At 43.9% G+C, this 19111-nt stretch overlaps 1 protein-coding gene across 1 annotated transcript in view; it reads right to left on the bottom strand.

Annotated features, from left to right (window-relative positions):
* TDRP (testis development related protein) overlaps positions 1-19111 on the bottom strand; it is a 228467-nt gene that overhangs the window by 157576 nt on the left and 51780 nt on the right. The window contains exon 2 of the mRNA XM_068281330.1: positions 1175-1430. Coding sequence (XP_068137431.1) covers positions 1175-1252 — 78 coding nt within the window. The 5' untranslated portion in view covers positions 1253-1430. The remainder of the gene's footprint in view (positions 1-1174; positions 1431-19111) is intronic.

Genomic DNA, 19111 nt, shown 5'->3' on the forward strand with positions numbered 1-19111 from the left:
TAGACAGAACAACAACTTGGCCCACGACTAATCAGTAAAAATGGTCAATAACATGCAAATAATTCCAATATGCATGCTGCTTGAAACTGGACCAATCAAATTCACTTCCTGTTCAAAATAATTTGTCTGATTTCAAATTGAATACAATCTGTATGAAATCTAAATGCAAGCCAAAATTCTGTGCATCTTTTTGACCATTACTAAATCATAATATCAGAGTAACCAAGCAGCTCAGGGTGACCCAAACCACTAGGAATGTATAGGGGGATAAGAGACCGAAAAGCCCTCCTACTAATAAGAATATGAAGGCTAACTACTGATTACCTGACAGCCTAATCAGCTGTCAAGTAATTTTCCAAAACAAAAGGCTAAGTTCACAGTGGGCATTGCATTGAGTTTCCTGTAAAATCAGGAACGCAACACATTGAGAAAGTCGTGCTGTACATTATCCACGCATTGCATGGAATACAGTCAATGAAAAGTATGCTCCACTGTCACTGCCTGAGTTTTAAAGTAATACACTGCATGCAATGTGTTGGGATGCCGTACTCTGTTAAACCGCAGGTCGCACTGTGAACATCACACAGGTGTTGCATTGCATCGGCCCCCATTACAATGCAGCGATTAAGTCGCACTGCAACGCACAACTGTGAATAACATCAACAATAGTACTGAAAACAAGAAACTTTTCTGATTAATGAGAAAATTTGACCCCCTAAAAAGTTGCCCCCAGATGCCCTCATTTGTCACATATGCCTAAATAATGAAGCCCAAAGATCTCAAGCAAGGTGACATACAAACTTCCCATTTGTAGCACCAGCAAACCGAGAATACTTTGGACAGATGGCTTAGGCAAGGACTTATGCTACTACATACTGTATAAGTCTATAGCCAAGTTTACCTTATGTTTCTATGTTTGCTGAATTGTGTAACATTTATTAACATCTACAATGCTGAAACACCCCCCAAACACTGCAGCCTGCTGAAATAAAGTTTAATGGTGAATCAGAAAACATAAAACTGATAAGGAAAAAAAAAAAAAAGAACAATTGCTACTCTGACAAGTGAAAAGTATAAAGACAAACCATCATTATGTGCGTTTCTCCTAAGAAGAGATGCACATAGTATACACAGAGGACATGTATGTAGCGAGCAGATGCACATATGGTATTACCTGCTGCTCTGGCTGAGCCTGACACTCTTCATCAGGTGAATCCTCTATTAAAACTTTGCTCTTGTTGGTCTTCCACATGGTGCCAGGTGCTCCCACGGCCTGTACTGTGAGATGGGGCACAGTCACTCGCACAGATAACACTGGGCTTGGAGGAAACTTTATACAGGGCACAGCAGTAGCCGCAGCAGTAACTCCATCCTGGTAACCAGAAACCTTCACGCTGGCTCCACTTCTATTGGGACTAGTGATGATGATCCTGGGAGGGAGAGAAGGAGGAGGGCGGGGAAGGTACAGGGGAAGGTGGAGACACGAGCTGAGATGAGAACATGATAAGAGACCAGGAGATACACACTAACAATGAATGGGATAAGGGGGGCAGACGTGACGTCACGGGCGGGGGGAGCGCTGGGCTGTGAGCTTGCATAGGGGCACTCCAGTTCTCCTTATTACACACACCTATCCGGGAAAATGGCGACCGCCTGAGATTCTCATCAGGAGAAAGGAGGTCATGGAATAAGGACATGTAAACAGAGTGTGGCTGCATGAGAGAGTGGGGGAGTCATAGGATAGGAGAGCGCTGTGAGGACTGCAGTGGTGTCCTGTTTCACTGAAGTAACATAGCAGTTAGCCATGTGCGTGTATGCAGTGTTCAGGGCTGACTGACAATAACTGGGCTCCTATAACTGCCACTGGAGTCTTTTCCCTGTGTGACGTCGGTGTGCTGCGTGCTGGGAGCACACAACAGCTATATTTAGTGAAGAGAGATGGGCACAGGGGATAGCAGTCCATCACACGGCTCCGCCCCCTGGCACTGCATCACTGGCTGCCCACATAGCAGCAATAGCATTCCTCTCTATGTACTCTGTAGGGTTGGCATGCAGTAGCCAGGGAGCAGGTTGTGCAGGATCTAACCTAAAAACATTTAGAACACTGCTCATTCAAAGGTCATCAAATAAGCGGAGATAATAATGATAACTCTATGTTTCTATGGACTTAGGACTCAATATGAAAAAAAATAAGTTATTATTTCATACTTTTTTGTAATCCGTTCTACAGAAATTTTATTTATCCTAGACTGATCATAATAAAGCTATACATACTTTAATAGAGACCCAATTAACCAAACCATTGATTACTCCCCCAGTTTACCGGGGTGCGTCATGCAAACATGATGAGATTTCAGCAAGTTATCAGTTTGATGCAGTGCAAAGCTATGCAGCTGCCAATGGATTATTGTTATTAAACAAGCTAAGAACAATTGGCCTATTTACTAGTGTAGTGACATAGCTACCAGGGGGGAGGGGGCTCTGCGGCCTCAGAGGGGTTATCCTGGGTGTACATTACCTTGGTTAATAACCTTACCCCTCTTTTTGCACAATTTTTATGTTTTGGGGTCCTTCTCAGACAATGGCACATTGCACTCAGGACCAGTAATTTATGTCCACAGTGGAGCATTATTTCTTTTAATTACATTTTATATTGTTTCACTCAATTTATACCTTTTCAGCCATGGAGGTAGTGTCTGGATGCAGTGGTCTCATATGAGCTTATACAACTGCCTTCTGCATGTAGGCCACATTGTTGTCTGTTTAGTAAAGTTAACGCAAGAGGTCTAGCACATCTGAAGACTGGTGCACACCAAGAGTGGTTCTGAGCATTTTTCAAAAACGCTTGCGGGTTGAAAAGTGCTTGGCTAATGTATTTCATAGGGATAGTGCACACCAGAGCGATTCGTTTTTTCCCCAAACGCAAACACGGGTCCTGTAGCATTTTTGCTGATTTCTGAGGCGACTCTGCCTCAATGTTAAGTATAGGAGGAAAGTGGAAAACCTCTCTGAAAAAAGTGAAATCAGAGCGGTTTTCCAAGTGTTTTTGTTACAGTAGCTGTTCAGTTACAGCTGTACTGTAACAAAATATGAAAAACGCTACACCAAAACGCTCCCAAAAACGCTGGGCATGATTAGAAAATTGCTCCAAACATGCCTAGAATCTCTCTGACAAACCGCTTCAAAAACCGCTAGCGTTTGCGGATGCGCTAGCGGTTTTTGGTGTGTACTGGCCCTTATTCTATATTGTGTTCTGCTCAGATTCTTAGCCTCGCTAGAAGGTGCAAGAAAATGGAAAATTGTATACTTACCTGACGGTAATTTTCCTTTCCCGATGCATCCATGGCAGCACTACGTGTATTGGCCCGCCCCCAATACCTCACAGGATGATTAATCTATAAAAGTTAGCTACGCCCCCCCCTCCCCGCCCAGGTGTCTTGTAACTAGCTCCTCACCGACCAGTGGGTGGGTACCCTATGCTGCCATGGATGCATCAGGAAAGGAAAATTACCGTCAGCTAAGTATACAATTTTCGGTTTTCCCTATGCCTCCATGGCAGCACTACGGGATCTAACTAAAACAAATAACACACGGGAGGGATAACAGGTGCAGGTGAACAAAATAATAGTTTATTAACAAATTACTCCACACTAGAAGAGGAACAGAAAGATAAAACAGCTTTCCCAAATTCCAAAGAGGTTGACTGAGAAGTATCCACTTGATAGTGAGACACAAAGGTATTGGCTGACGTCCAATTAGCTGCTTCACATATCTTGACAGGTGGAACTCCCACATGAGCTGCCCAAGAGGTCACTAAGCTTCTTGTAGAGTGTGCCTTTATTTCTTTGGGAGGCTCCTTGTCATTCGCCCTATAAGCGTTCTGTATAGTACGTACTAACCAAGAAGCAATCGTCCTCGTGGAGGCTGCTTGACCCTTTCGATAGCCTGCTGGAATGATGAATAGTCTATCCGAGTTCCTTATACCTTCTGTAAGTCGAATGTATTCTTTAAGTGATCTTGCTACATCCAAAGCATGTGGAGTATCCATTCCTGATTGCGCAAAAGTAGGTAAGGACCATTCTTGATTGAGGTGACGAATCGTTAAAACCTTTGGTAAAAACCCCTGAACAGGTCTCATTTGAACTCTACCTGGTAGAAATGTAAGATATGGTTCAAGATGACTAAGGGCTTGTATTTCTGAGACCCTCTTAGCGGAAGTGATTGCTACAAGGAAAGTAGCCTTCATTGTAACATTCCAGAGAGTACAGTTCTCTATCGGCTCAAATGGGGCTCCTGTTGAATAATCGAGCATTAAAGGAAGGTCCCATTTTGGAAGGATAGATTTCACCAGGGGACGAATCTTCATGACTCCTGGTACAAATTGTCTTACAAGAGGATCCAAGGCCCATCTTTGACCTGTCAAAGCTGAAATGGCTGAGATTTGCACTTTGATGGAATAGGAGGAAAGCCCTTTGTCTACCCCAGTTTGCAAAAAAGATCAGGTTTGATGCGGTTCTGGATGGAGAGGATCAAAGTGCGCCTGACTAGCATGGTCAGTGAACACTTTCCAAATTCTATGATAAGTTGTACTTGTAGTCGATTTTCTTGCACTTAACATGGTCTTTATCACAGATTCCGAACATCCAACCCCCTGCAGTTTCCTCCTCTCAACCTCCAGGCCATTAACCTCCTTAGCGGTAACCCCGTGCTGGACACGGGGTAAGCCGCCGGAGGGTGCCGCTCAGGCCCTGCTGGGCCGATTTACATAATTTTTTTTTTGCTGGACGCAGCTAGCACTTTGCTAGCTGCGCCAGCACACTGATCGCCGCCGGCCCGCACCCGATCGCCGCTATCTGTTGCGGCGTTCGCCCCCCCCAGACCCCGTGCGCTGCCTGGCCAATCAGTGCCAGGCAGCGCCGAGGGGTGGATCGGGACTCCCAATGACGTCCCGACATCGCTGACGTTGGTGACGTCATCCCGCCCCGTCGCCATGGCGACAGGGGAAGCCCCCCAGGAAATCCCGTTCTTTGAACGGGATTTCCTGATCGGAGATCGCCGAAGGCGATCAAAGCGGGCGGGGGGATGCCGCTGAGCAGCGGCTATCATGTAGCGAGCCCTGGGCTCGCTACATGATTTAAAAAAAAACTGCTGCGCTGCCCCCTGGCAGAATTTTTCATACCGCCAGGGGGGTTAAAGGGAATCAGAGATGTTCCCTAGCTGAAAAAATGAAAAAGCTTTTATACATACCTGGGGCTTCCTCCAGCCCCATACACGCTGATCGATCCCACGCCGCAGTCCTCCGCTGTCTGCATCTACGAGAACCGGCTCCCGTCAGTGATGTCATCGGACCCGGGCTACGCTGGAGAAGTGCGCCCTCTATGTATCTCTCCATACACTGCTGCAGAGATCCGCAAACGCCGCACTTCTGCTACGCTAGACTGGCTCTGACTGACGGAACAGCGCGGAGCCGGTTCTCGTAGCTGCAAGCAAAGGACGATGGCGGCGTGAGATCGATCAGTGCGTATGGGGCTGGTGAAAGCCCCAGGTATGTATAGAATCTTTATTATTTTCAGCTCTGGTTCCCTTTAACTTCAACCTTGCTGGATTGGGCTGCACCACTGGACCCTGGAACAGAAGTGTTTGATCTGTGTGTAACTGAAGAGGCGCCGTTGTCGACATCTGACAAATCATAGGGAACCAGGGCCTTTTCGGCCATCATGGTAATACTGCTAGAAGAACCACAGGTTCTGACATGAGTCTCTTCAACAGACGGAGGATCAGAGGAATAGGGGGGGAAACACATACGCAACCTGAAAGTTCCAAGGAGCAATCAACGCATCTATGTCCTCTGCCTCTTGCTCTGGATACCGGCTGATGTATCTGGAGCATTTTTTGTTGCCTTTGGTAGCCATCAGGTCTATCTCTGGCTCTTGCCAATGACGGCATATCTTTTTGAACACTGCGTTGTTCAGTTCCCACTCGTTGTTCGATATTATCGACCTGCTGAGATCATCTGGGGCAGCGTTCAAGATTCCTGGAATGTGAATTGCTGTGATTGCTTTCAAGTTCCTGACTGCCCATGAGAAGATTAGGGTTGCCTCCTCCATTAATGAATAACTGCATGAACCTCCCTAATTTCGTCTTCTAGGGCTGCAGAAAAAAAGAAATAAGAAAATGCATATAACTAAAAACCTCCTCTATTGTAACCAAACAAGAGAACCTACCTTTACCCCCTTACCTGATCTGTGGAGGGCACACTAGCATCCATAGTAGGCAGCTGAATACAGTTTCAAGATGGAAGGATAGGAAGATAGTAAGTGATTGTCCTAATCGTATAGGGCAGTGATCTGCAAACTTGGCTCTCCAGCTGTTAAGGAACTACAAGTCCCACAATGCATTGCAGGAGTCTGACAGCCACAATCATGATTCATAAAGGCAAATGCATTGTGGGACTTGTAGTTCCTTAACAGCTGGAGAGCCAAGTTTGCAGATCACTGGTATAGGGCATAGGCAGAGGCATATAGGCAGTCTGTAAATGCAGGGGAGCCTTACCGGCAGACTGGCAACAAACAGATTTTCCCCACGAACTCCAAACCTTCTAGGGATCACCGTCTGGAGAAAACAAAAATGCCAGCTGCCCCTTCCTCCAGGCTTAAATATCCGCCTGCGTCATCTCCGTCGCATGGAATGCAACTGAACTTCCACATTCCAGCGCTATACTCTGCAGTCCCCGCAAACCGGAAGTAGAAAGAAACACCACCCGGGAGTGGGTGGTGCCCAACCCGCAGCGCCCATCCTCCGAGAGTGGACTCCTATGTCCCCAGTGTACACAGAGAAAGCAAGAGAAAAAAGGGGGAGGGAATGGATGCATTTCCACTCATTTAGAGTGGTATACGGAAAGAGAAGTGCACCAGGTACAGCCCAATCAACACTTTAGTGTAAAACACTGACCTGCGCTGAGTAACAAACTGGACCGCCAAAACCAGCAGAACGGGGTCCCACACACACTTTAACTTACTTAAAGTTATTTGTGGTGTCTTCACAGTGGGGGAGGTGACCCGCACGGTGGCCACCTGATGAGGCCGGTAAGGGGTAAAATTTTAAATATACAGGTGAAAATACCTGCCCTTTCCCTGTGAGGTGAGGACAAGGAAAAAAGACACCTGGGGGGGGGGGGGGGGGGTCTAGCAATGTGTGTTTATTATCTTTGCGTCTCTTGACTGATAAAGATACTAATAATGCTAATTGTAGACAGTGATCTGCCCCTCTCAGCAGCTTGTAAAGTGGATGCAGCCTGGAGTGAATCACCTCAAGCAGGCAGCCAGTCTGAGTGAAAACACAGACTCGTGGTATAGCTAGTTATATTCCAGCAATATTCCAGCTCATTTAGTTACCTGTTACCACCTCAGATCAGCCTATTTCTCCTCATGTCTGCTGCATGCTGTGAGTGACACAGTGAAATATATTTGTGAGCTGTGTGACAGAGTAACCAAGCAGCTCAGGGTGACCCAAACTACTATGAGCTGTGTGAGAAATGAATTTTTAAGCAGGGATAGCGAGAGAGAGACCTGGGTGAATAAATAAAGTGCCCCTAGCACTAGTGGTAATGTGTACACTAATACAGGAAAATTGAATACTTACCTACAAAGCAATTTTCCTTTCCTGGCTAATCTCCATGGCATCCTACATATGGGCAGTTCTCCGCCTCCAACTGCCGGATAGGACAACCTCTGAATATAAAATGAGCTCCACCCCTTTCACAGTAATCCTTTCACATTGGACGAGCCGCCTCAACTGGGTGGGAATGTATGATGCCATGGAGATTAGCCAGGAAAGGAAAATTGCTTTGTAGGTAAGTATTCAATTTTCCTGTTTCCTTGGCATCTCCATGGCATCCTACATATGGGCAATAACTAGGAAAATAAAACACACAAGGGAGGGAAAATAAATGCCACAAAAAGTTTTAATGACAAAAAAGTAATATAAACAAAATTATAACTCTTGGTCAACTGCCATGGAAATAACTTTCCTGCCAAAAGCAGATGTAGATAAGGTCGCTGGCTCTATTTTATAGTGCCTTATGAATGTGTGACCAGAAGCCCAGTTAGCTGCCCTGCAAATAGTTTCTAGAGAAACTCTGCCCAGGGAAGCCCACGATGCTGACATGCCTCTCGTTGAATGGGCTGAGATTGTCTGAGGGATAGGTAAGCCCTTAGCTTTGTAAGCCTTTTGGATTACTGTTACAATCCACTTCGCTATTAGTCTCGTAGAGGCCTGTTTTCCACGATTAACTCCGAAAGGAATAATGAATAACCTGTCCGAAGATCTAAATGACTTTGTGATCTCCAGATAATATTTAATTGAAGAGACTGGATCTAGAGGATGATTTTCATTCGGGTCCAATGGATCCTTGAAAGAAGGAAGCGTCCACTCCTGGTTTATATGATAGTATGACGCAACTTTCGGAAGGAAAGCTTCTACAGGGCTCAGGACAACTCGGTCTTCGAAGAAAGATAGGAAAGGTTCCTTACAGCTTAGTGCCTGCAAATCAGACACCCTCCTTCCTGAAGTAATCGCCACTAAAAACGTTGTTTTTAACGTTAGATTGAATAAGGAGCATTTGTCCTGAGGGATAAATGGCTGGCTAGATAAGTACTCCAGGATGAGAGGAAGATCCCACTGGGGAAATCTTGGCTTTCTCGGTGGTCGAATTTTTAGAGCTGCTCTAAAAAATTGCTTTACAAGGCTGTTAGTAGACCAAGGCACTCCCAAGATCGCTGTGATGGCTGACATTTGCGATTTAAGAGTGTTGTACGCCAGACCGATTTCCAGACCTTTTTGGAGAAAAGCTAGAATATGATTTATACTCGGCTTCTGTGGGTCAAAGTTGGAGTGGCTAGCAAAGTCTACAAACTTATTCCACACCCTGTTGTAAACTGCGTTTGTTGATTTCTTCCTTGCGGATAGTAACGTTTGAACCACCTCTTGGGAACAGCCTTGATCTAAGAGTCTCCTCCCCTCAATCTCCAAGCCGTCAGATTGAGCCTTTTCAAGTTGGGGTGTAGGAACCCGTTCTGAACCAGCAAATCCGGGACCAGAGGAAGGCGAAACGGGCGATCTATCAGCAGAGATTTGAGCAGGGTGTACCATGGTCTCTTGGGCCAATCTGGAAGGACTGCTAAGACCTCTGACCTGGAGCATGCTACTTTCTGAAGAAACTTGAAAATTATCGGAACCGGGGGAAAGGCATATGCCCTTTTGAATGTCCATGGTTGAGTTAAAGCGTCTGATGCTATCGCTCCCTTCACTGGATAGCGAGAAAAGAATCTTTCCAGCTTGTTGTTCTGAGGGGACGCAAATAAATCTATCTCGGGTCTCCCCCACTTCCTGACAATTGTCTGGAAGATTGATTGATTTAGAGACCACTCGTTGTTGCTCATGAATTCCCTTGATAACTTGTCCGCTTTCGAATTGTCCTGACCTGGAAGGTACAGGGCTGATAGGTCTTGTAGGTGGATTTGAGCCAGAGTCATTATTGGAGAGACCTCCTTCATAAGTGTCCTGCTGTGAGTGCCCCCTTGGCGTTTTATGTATGAGACTGCAGCTCTGTTGTCCATTCTGAGCATGACTGAAGTCCCTTTTACGAGAGGAAGAAAAGTTTTTAAGGCTAGGAGCGCAGCTCGCAGCTCTATTACATTGGAAACCAGATGAGGATCCTGATTCTGCCAGGTTCCCTGTACCGCCCAGCTGTTGAAAGTCGCACCCCATCCCTGGGCGCTTGCGTCTGTTGTAATTACATTCCAGTTTGGAGGGGTTAAGGGAAAGCACTTTCTTAGATTGTCCCGAGATTTCCACCATTGAAGACTCTTCCATACTGTTGTGGAGATAAAAATCGGACAATGTAAATCTTGATCCTGCCACTGAAGAAGAAAGTTTGATTGGAAATTTCTGAGGTTCCAATGAGCCCATCTGACAAGTAGAATTGTGGACGACATCAGTCCCAAAATTCTCATGCAATGTCTTGCTGTCAAGGTGGAATTTGGTTGAATCACAGATATCCTCTGAATAATAATGTCCATTTTTCCTTCTGGAAGGGCAATGGTATTTTGACTCGTTGAAAAAGCTGCTCCAAGAAATATTAAATTTTGAGTGGGTTCTAGCTGGCTTTTTCTTATGTTGAGAAGCCATCCAAACTGGCGAAATGTTTCCATCACTGAATTGCGATGCAGTATTAGCTGCTTTCTTGAACTTGCTAGAATAAGTACGTCGTCCAAGTAGTGTAACAGTCTTATGCCATCCCTTCTGAGTAATGCCACCAGTGCCAGTAGAATCTTTGTAAACGTCCTTGGCGAAGTCGACAGACCAAAGGGCAGACAAGAGAATTGGAGATGGATGCCTCCCACGAGAAATCTTAAGTACCTTTGAAATGAAGGATCGATTGGAATATGGAAGTATGCATCTTTCAAATCGAGGGAGCACATCCAATCCCCAACCCTTGTTGCTCTTATGACTGTTTGTAGCGACTCCATTTTGAATTTTGGTGTTCTGATGAACTTGTTGAGAGACTTGAGGTCCAGTACCGGCCTCCACTCGCCTGTTTTCTTTTTCACCAGAAATACTGGAGAATAATACCCCGTGAATCTTTCCTTCTTTGGGACTGGAACAGCCGCCCCTTGCGATACCAAAGAGTTCACATACTCTAGAAGGATATGTCTTTTCTGGGGATTTCTCGGAATAGTAGTCTCTATCACATGAGGAAGAGTTGGATTTTTTAGGAAGGACCATCTGTGGCCTATTGACACGACCTTTCTGATCCAAGGGTCTGAAATCCTGTCCACCCAAATAGAAGCATAACGAGCCAGTCTGGCACCCACTAGATCTATTTGGGTGGGAAACCCGTCAAAAGGACTTCCCTGAAGACGTCGATGGCGCAGTCATTTTAGCCTTTGATGTTCTGAAGAATGTTGGTTGTGAAGATCTCCAACTGGGATTATACTGTCTGCCCGGCTTATATAACTTGGCATCTCTAAACTTCTGCGAAAATTGCTGTTTTCGTTGACCCCATCTTTGTTTTCTAAATTTTCTATCTTGGGGCAGGAGTCCGGTTTTACCTCCCGAGACCCTAGAGATGGCTGAGTCCATTTTTGATCCGAAGAGGTTTTTGCCATCATATGGAATCCTGGTCCAAGATGCTTTTGAAGAGGGGTCCGCAGACCATGATTTAAGCCACAAAGCTCGTTTTGACATAACGGAAAAGAGCATAGACCTGCTAGAATTTCTGATTACATCCAGAGCAACTTCTCCAACAAAATCAGAGGCAAACTTTAAGTCCCTTAATGATGCTAAAATGATTCCCTTATCTGCATCTTGCTCTATTGCTTCACCTAGGTCGTTGATCCAAACATTCATAGCTTTAGAGACCGATGTCAAGGCTACGGCCGGTCTTGCTGCATCGCCAGCTGACATGTATGACCTTTTAAGATCCTGATCTAACTGTCTATCCAAGGTATCCCTGAAACAGGCAGCATCCTCCAACGGCAGTGTAGTGTTCCTTGCAAGCCGAGCCACTGAAGCATCCACAATTGGTACTGCGTCCGTTAATGCGGCATCTTGTTCTGAGAGGGGATACATTTTCTTTAATCGATTCCTTGTGGCGGGTTTTCTGACTGTATTCTTCCACTCATCTTGAATAATCTCTTTTACTTCATCCATGAGCGGAAAACCTACTTGAGTTTTTTCCAATTGTTTAAAGTAGACTTTCTTTTTCGGTTTTTCCTTATCAACCACATCTTCCCAGCCAATTGACTGCTTGACATGCGAAACGAAAGCAGGAATTGAAGAGAAATCGATCACCGAGTCCCAATCTTCCGAAGCTACTGAATCGTCATCCGATTGGTCATCCGAATGCTTGCGAGCTGACCGCTGTGATTTCTGCTGCTCCGAATGAGCTTCCATCCCTATCTGATCTACTGCATCCTTCACCGTTTTTTTGATCAATGAAGTAAGATCACTGCTCTCTCCTGCTATCTCTCCAAAGCAGGATCTGCAAACCAATTTATCAGGAAGACGGTCCTTTCCACATAGCCAGCATTGAGTTTCTGAGGGCCTGTTTGATTTCTTTGTGCATTTGCGATGAGGGGGTATACGTCCCTGATCACTGCCAGATGAGCTGGAGGGAAATCTTCTTGAATATATCCTCTTCCTGTTACTTGGGCTTTTTTCAGAGGCATCTGAGGATCCTGAGTCGTCGGATATATTTCCCTTACGAATAGACCTGGAAAAAATAAGAAAAACGTAGTATAATAAAACATTCTCCACCTGGAGAGCACCAGCCTCTTTAACTTACCATCCTTACCTTGCAGTATGGTCTCTATTGATATGCCTCCGCATAGCAGAAATTAAGCAGCTGCGGACAGAACAGAAAAGGCTATATTAGCCATGTCCGCTATAGACAGCCTTTAGCCATCATCATTGAAAAAAGATAACACATTATCTGAAAGAATTACCCACCTTTACTGGGCTGAAGAATAATATAGGTCACACAGAGAAAGCAGGCGTCCGCTCCGTCCGCTATACGCGTTAGTTTTGGACACCGAGCGGACATCCTGTGCTGCTTTTATTATTGTCCCCCGTCCAGTATGGCCGCCGCTCCACTTCCGGATCCGGCTACCAGCAGGCAAGGTATAACCTCCATTTCCAACCGCAAGATGGCCGACAGCCTCAGCAGATGCGCGCACATGCGCAGATTGACAACTCCAGTCCCGGAGACCCGGAAACAGGCAGAGCGCGGACGGGGACAACAATGCGGCGAGACACCATTTAGGTGACAGAAGCCTGACGCTGGAGACCGGGCAGCACTGATCCACTGTTCCCATCGGCCCGTTTAGGTGCCTGGGCAACAGGACTTCAGCCAGATAAAGGCTATGACTGGCTGGGTCCGCAAAGTGCGGAGGTAAGGCTAAGGCAAAATGATATATATAAAAAGGTTACTTGCTAAAAGCATATATGATACCCAGGAGCAAAAAATGTTTAGTCCTATCGGCGGCGAGGACGAAAAAAGGATTACTGTGAAAGGGGTGGAGCTCATTTTATATTCAGAGGTTGTCCTATCCGGCAGTTGGAGATGGAGAACTGCCCATATGTAGGATGCCATGGAGATGCCAAGGAAATAGAGTATTAAAAAAAAAGTCGTTTCAATCGATAGTATTCCTTTAAAGGGGGACTATGATGGAAAACTGTAAATGTTAAATTAATTTGTACAGAACACAAACATCAGCAACACAATATTTGTAAAGCGTAGCTAACTTTTATAGATTAACTGTCCTGTGAGATATTGGGGGCAGGCCAATACCCGTAGTGCTGCCATGGAGGCATAGGGAAAGTGCATGATGACCAGACATACCATCTACAATTTATGGCCTTCCAGGCTGATTAACAGTTCAGTTAAAGGGGGACTATGATGAAAAACTGTAAATGTTAAATTAATTTGTACAGAACACATACATCAACAACACAATATTTGTAAAGCACTTTTCTCTCTTGGAACTCAAAGTGCATAGACTTGTCTAAGATCAGTACATAGTTGCAATTTGGAATGTGTTTCAGGAGAAAACATTAAGTGATCATAAATGCCAGACTATTCAGTATTTTGATTTAACCTCCCTGGTGGTGCATTTCTGTCTGGATTTATGGGTCTAAAAGCGGTAAAAAAAAAAATTTCAAGAATTTTAGGCCTCCAATTCCTAAGTCATAACTCACCAAAATACAGTATATCAGAATAAAAGCATGGTAGACATTCTGCATATAAATAAACGACTGGAACACAAAATTGTTGAAGTAATTAAATTTATGAATAAACCTAAAACATTGTGAAACTGTACAAATGAGGCAGGCTGAGAGTAGTCAAATTCCAGGAAGAGGTTGGTGCAGGCGGCAGGCAGAAGCAGTTAAAATCCAGTCAGATGGTGCAGGCGGCTGGCAGAAAGTAGTCAAAATCCAGGCAGAAATCGGTGCAGGCGGCTGGCAGAAAGTAGTCAGAATCCAGGCAGAAATCGGTGCAGACGGCAGGCAGAGAGTAGTCAAAATCCAGGCAGAAGTCAGTACAGGCGGCAGACAGAAAGGAGTCAATATCCAGGCAGATGTGGGTGCAAGCAGGCAGAGAGTAGTCAAAATCCAGGCAGATGTCGGTGTAGGTGGCAGGTAGAGGGTAGCCAAATTTCAGGCAAAAATCAGTAACAGTACGGCAGAAGCATTTAGCTGAGAAGTTGGGAACCAAATGGCTATATTGTTAACATCCTGTGCTTTCAAATGATACATCATAGAACATGTTTTTGTTTTTTTTTTAAATTCGTACAAAACGCAATACCTCTGCGTTACCATTGACTTTTATTAGGTGTGTTTTTGATGCATTTTTGAAAAATATGCAACAAAACCAGCGTTTTTAAAAATGCATATTATTAAAACCATACAAAATGCATATGCGTTTTTTTATATGCATTCTTTCATGCGACCCATTGACGTTATACGCATAAACGCTGCGTTTTCGCAAACACTAGCGTTTCTGCTAAGTGTGTTCCGAGCCTCAGGGTATTGCTGGTTGATTTCTATTACTTTTTTCTGAACTGCCTTCAGTGCCAGCTGTGTAGTAATTTAACATTATTTTAAAGTATTTATTTTAACATAATTTAAAAGTACTGATCCTTGGTGATCCTTGAATTCTTTTTCACCCCTCTCACTATCCTCCTGGCCAGCACAGGTGTCACTTTTGGCTTCCGACCATGTCCTCTGAGATTTTCCACAGTGCGGATCATCTTGTATTTTTTAATAATACTTTGCACTGTAGCCCCTGGAACTTGAACACATTTAGAAATGGCCTTGTAGCCCTTTCCTGACATGTGAGCAGCCACAATGCACAGCAGCAGGTCCTCACTGAGCTCCTTTGTGTTAGCCATGACTGTCCACAAACCAACTGCAGAGAGCTGCTGTTTTTCACCTGTTGGGTTAATTAAAACAACTGTTTCCAATTAATCAGGGTAATTAGGATGTTTTAGAACAGCTTGAACTATTTGGAACGGTATAGAACTTTGGATTTTCCCACAGACTGCAACAGTTTGTGAAGGGTATGAATAATTTTGGACTGGACACTTTTTGCTCAACTGTAAATAAAATGTTTTTTTCCACAATAAAGACTGTTGTACATGGTCTTATTATCTTTTGGGAGACACGTATGTCATTTCCCATCAAAATTTGCCAGGTGTATGAATAATTATGGGCAGCACTGTATATATTTCTGTCCCACATTGCAATCCAAGCCTAATGCACTGTCCCAATTGTTTTGATACTCTGGGGTCGTCTGTTAGTCTTGAAGGACCACTTCAACGAAAAAGTAAATAAATTGCTGGGAATTTGAGTTGAGCAGTAAGAGACTCATGCACTTCAATCCTGAAACGCTGCACTTCTCTGCATTCCCTGAGAATCTGTAGGAAAGTAGCCAGATCTGGTGTACAGCCATTACTCACAGGGTTTAGCAATATGCCAAGATTTTACAGCTTGTATGGTGTAGCAAATGAAGACCTTTCAAAACTGAATGTTTATCCGCTGTGCTTATTATATCTAAAAATATAATGTCTTAAATATACTTTTAATCTTCAAACTTAAGTCTGTCAGCAAACTGTTCCATTTCAGGTGGACTTTTTTTTAAAGGTCCACTATCGCAAAAATCGTAAAACTTAAAATACTTGTAAACACATAGAAAATAATTATGTTTCTTCCAGAGTCAAATGAGCTATACGTTTTTTTCTCCTATGTTGCGGTCACTTACAGTAGTTAGTTTAAACCTGACAGAACCGACAGGTTTTGGCTTAGTCCAGGCATGGGCAAACTCGGCCCTCCAGCTGTTACGGAACTACAAGTACCACAATGCATTTGCCTTTATGTGTCAAGACTGTGGCTGTCAGACTCCTGCAATGCAGTGTGGGACTTGTAGTTCCTTAACCTCCTTGGTAAGCCGCGCAGGAGGTTTTCTCCGGCCCTGCTGGGCCGATTTGTTTAATTTTTTTTTTTGCTGGACGCAGCTAGCACTTTGATAGCTGCGTCAGCATACCGATCGCCGCCGCTCCGCGCTCGATCGCCGCTATCCGTCGCGCCGCGCGGCCCCCTCCTCCCCAGACCCCGTGCGCTGCCTGGCCAATCAGTGCCAGGCAGCGCTGAGGGGTGGTTCGGGACTCCCAATGACGTCCCAACGTCATCTTCCATGAGAAGATGGACTAGGCCAAAACCTGTCGGTTCTGTCAGATTTTTAGATTACAATAATTGGAGTCTAACTTATTAAAGGAAACCAGAGCTGGAATAAAGTAAATGTTTTATACATACTTGGGGCCTCCTCCAGCCCCATGCGCACGGATCGCTCCCACGCTGCCATCCTCAGTCTTCTCTGTCTTCTGTACCGGGTCCTGTTACTTCCTCCATTCGCGCCCAGTCTCACGCAAGTGAAGTGCACTATTTACATATCTCTCCAGCAGCCGGCAGAGAGATACGTAGAGGGCGCACTTCTCTTGCACAGACTGACCGCGACTGGAGGAAGTAACAGGACCTGGTACAGAAGACAGAGAAGACTGAGGACGGCAGTGTGGGAGCGATCCGTGCGCATGGAGAAAGCCCCATGTATGTATAAAACGTTTACTTTATTCCAGCTCTGGTACACTTTAAAGGATACCTGTGAGGCTGTACAAAGAAAAATGTTCAACCCCTTGCCAGGTATCGCGATATGGGCCGTTATTGCTTAGGGTTTTTTTTTTAACAGAGTAACCAAGCGGTTTGGGGTGACCCAAACCACTAGGAATGTATAGGGGGATAACAGAGACCGAAAAGCCCTCCTACTAATAAGAAATGCTTGGTGAAATTTGCCTTCTTAAAACAGAAGGAAACTTGCAATAATTCAGCTATAAGTGAATATTTGTGGTTACCCACAATGCACCACCACTCAATATGCAAATTATCCAATTTTTTTCGGTCTCTTTGCATGTTCAGTAGTGGTGGATTGTGGGTTATCACAAATATTCACTTATAGCTGAATTATTGCAAATTTCCCTCTGTTTTAAGAAGGCAAATTTCATCAAGCATTTTTTTTAAGAACTGTTTAATATGAATTGGTAAAACATAAAAATAATTTGATCAATCTGGTGCTGAGGAGCTCCACTTGGAACTGAGCAATAAGTGATGTCACCTGCTTAGAGCAGATGATAAGAGTTGTGCTCATCTCCACTCATTTTTGACATTATTGTCTCCCTACTTCTAAATTCAGTAATCGGATCAGGAGAAAGACGCAGCGGAATAATTAAAAGTCACGCAAGTGACTTTGTTTATGTACATCTGAATGAGCTACGGTAATTTATGCCAGACACTTTTCTTAATTGGATCATACAATTAGCAAGTCACACGCATAAGACAGTCGCTAGCCCTTGACACTAGTGATTTTTGTCGCTTAATCAGGCCCTCAGTTTCTCTTACAGTAAATATAAAGTTAGAACTGCAAGTCGTGTTCCCAGTCTAGTGACTGGCCCAGACACAAAGTCACTCCCACAAGTCCAGCTGAAGGCAATTATTACTCATACACATTATTATTATTATTTAGTATTAAATAGTGCCGACATCTTCCCCAGCGCTGTACAGTGTATACTGATTTGTAACTTAAAGAAAACCTGAACTGAAAATAAAAGTCAAAATAAGCATACACAAGTCATACTTACCTCCTGTGTAGTCTACTCCTCAATCTCTTTTTCCTCTCCTGCATCCTGTTTGTCCACTGTGATCAATGGATTTCTCCGTCCTCCATTTGGAAAATGGCTATTACACCATAACAGCTTTCTGGTCAGCACACAGTTAAACTGTTACATCGCCCACTTGAGCCATAGGGAAACATGGACACATCAGTTCTCCTCTCAGCTGTAACTGACAGCAACTGATATATAACCGACAGCAACTGATATATTTCAGTTCTGACAAAATGTTGTCAGAACTGGAAGGGATCACTGTCAGCAGAAAATGGTGAGTTTCTGAGAGGAACTGATGGCAAGGTAACTATGTAATTTTCATTTGAAGTTACCTCATGTGTTTATTTTAAATAATTTTACTCAGTACAGGTTCTCTTTAACTGTCCCTCAGAGGAGCTCATAATCTAATCCCTACCATAGTCATATATCTATATCGTGAAGTGTATGTATTGTAGTCTAGGGCCAATTTAGGGGAAGCCAATTAACTTATCTGTATGTTTTTGGGATGTGAGGGGAAACTGGATTGCCCAGAGGAAACCCATGCAGACACAGAAAGGACAAACAAACTCTGTGCAGATAGTGTCCCAGCTGGAATTAAAACCGGGGACCCAGTGCTGCAAGGTGAGAGAGCTAACCACAACACCACATGCATGCACATGCAAACAAATACTGGAGACAACACTATATGAAGTAAGAAAGAAAAATAATACATAAAGGTTGTTTTTTTTCTCTTACACAGAAAAAATATATGGTAATGAAAAATGATGGACTTAAAGAGACAATGAAGCGAAAAAAAATTATGATATTATGATTTGTATGTGTAGCACAGCTAAGAAATAAAACATTAAGATCAGATACATCAGTGTAATTGTTTCCAGTACAGGAAGAGTTAAGAAACTCCAGTTGTTATCTCTATGCAAAAAAGCCATTAATCTCTACGACTTTCAAAGTAGTGGAGAGGGCTGTTATCTGACTTTTATTATCTCAACTGTAAGTGAACAGTTTTATTTTTATCTGCTAGAGGAGAGGTCATTACTTCACAGACTGCTCTGAAATAATCATTTTGAATGCTGAGTGTTGTGTAATCTGCACATATTATAGAAGAATGCAATGTTAGAAAACACACTATATACCTGAAAATAAAAATATGAGAATATTTTCTTTGCTGCTAATCTTCTAGTAATTATTCATAGTACACAACCAATTCATTATATCATTTTTTTTTCACTTCTGTGTCTCTTTAAGTAGACGTTTTACTTAATTTGGTTGTGTATGAGTTTGGAAATGCATAATAACAAACACAGCGAAGAACTGGAACATTCAGTCCTCATTGTTTACAA

This window comes from Hyperolius riggenbachi, chromosome 4 (assembly GCF_040937935.1).
Source record: "Hyperolius riggenbachi isolate aHypRig1 chromosome 4, aHypRig1.pri, whole genome shotgun sequence".
Lineage (NCBI taxonomy): Eukaryota > Metazoa > Chordata > Amphibia > Anura > Hyperoliidae > Hyperolius > Hyperolius riggenbachi.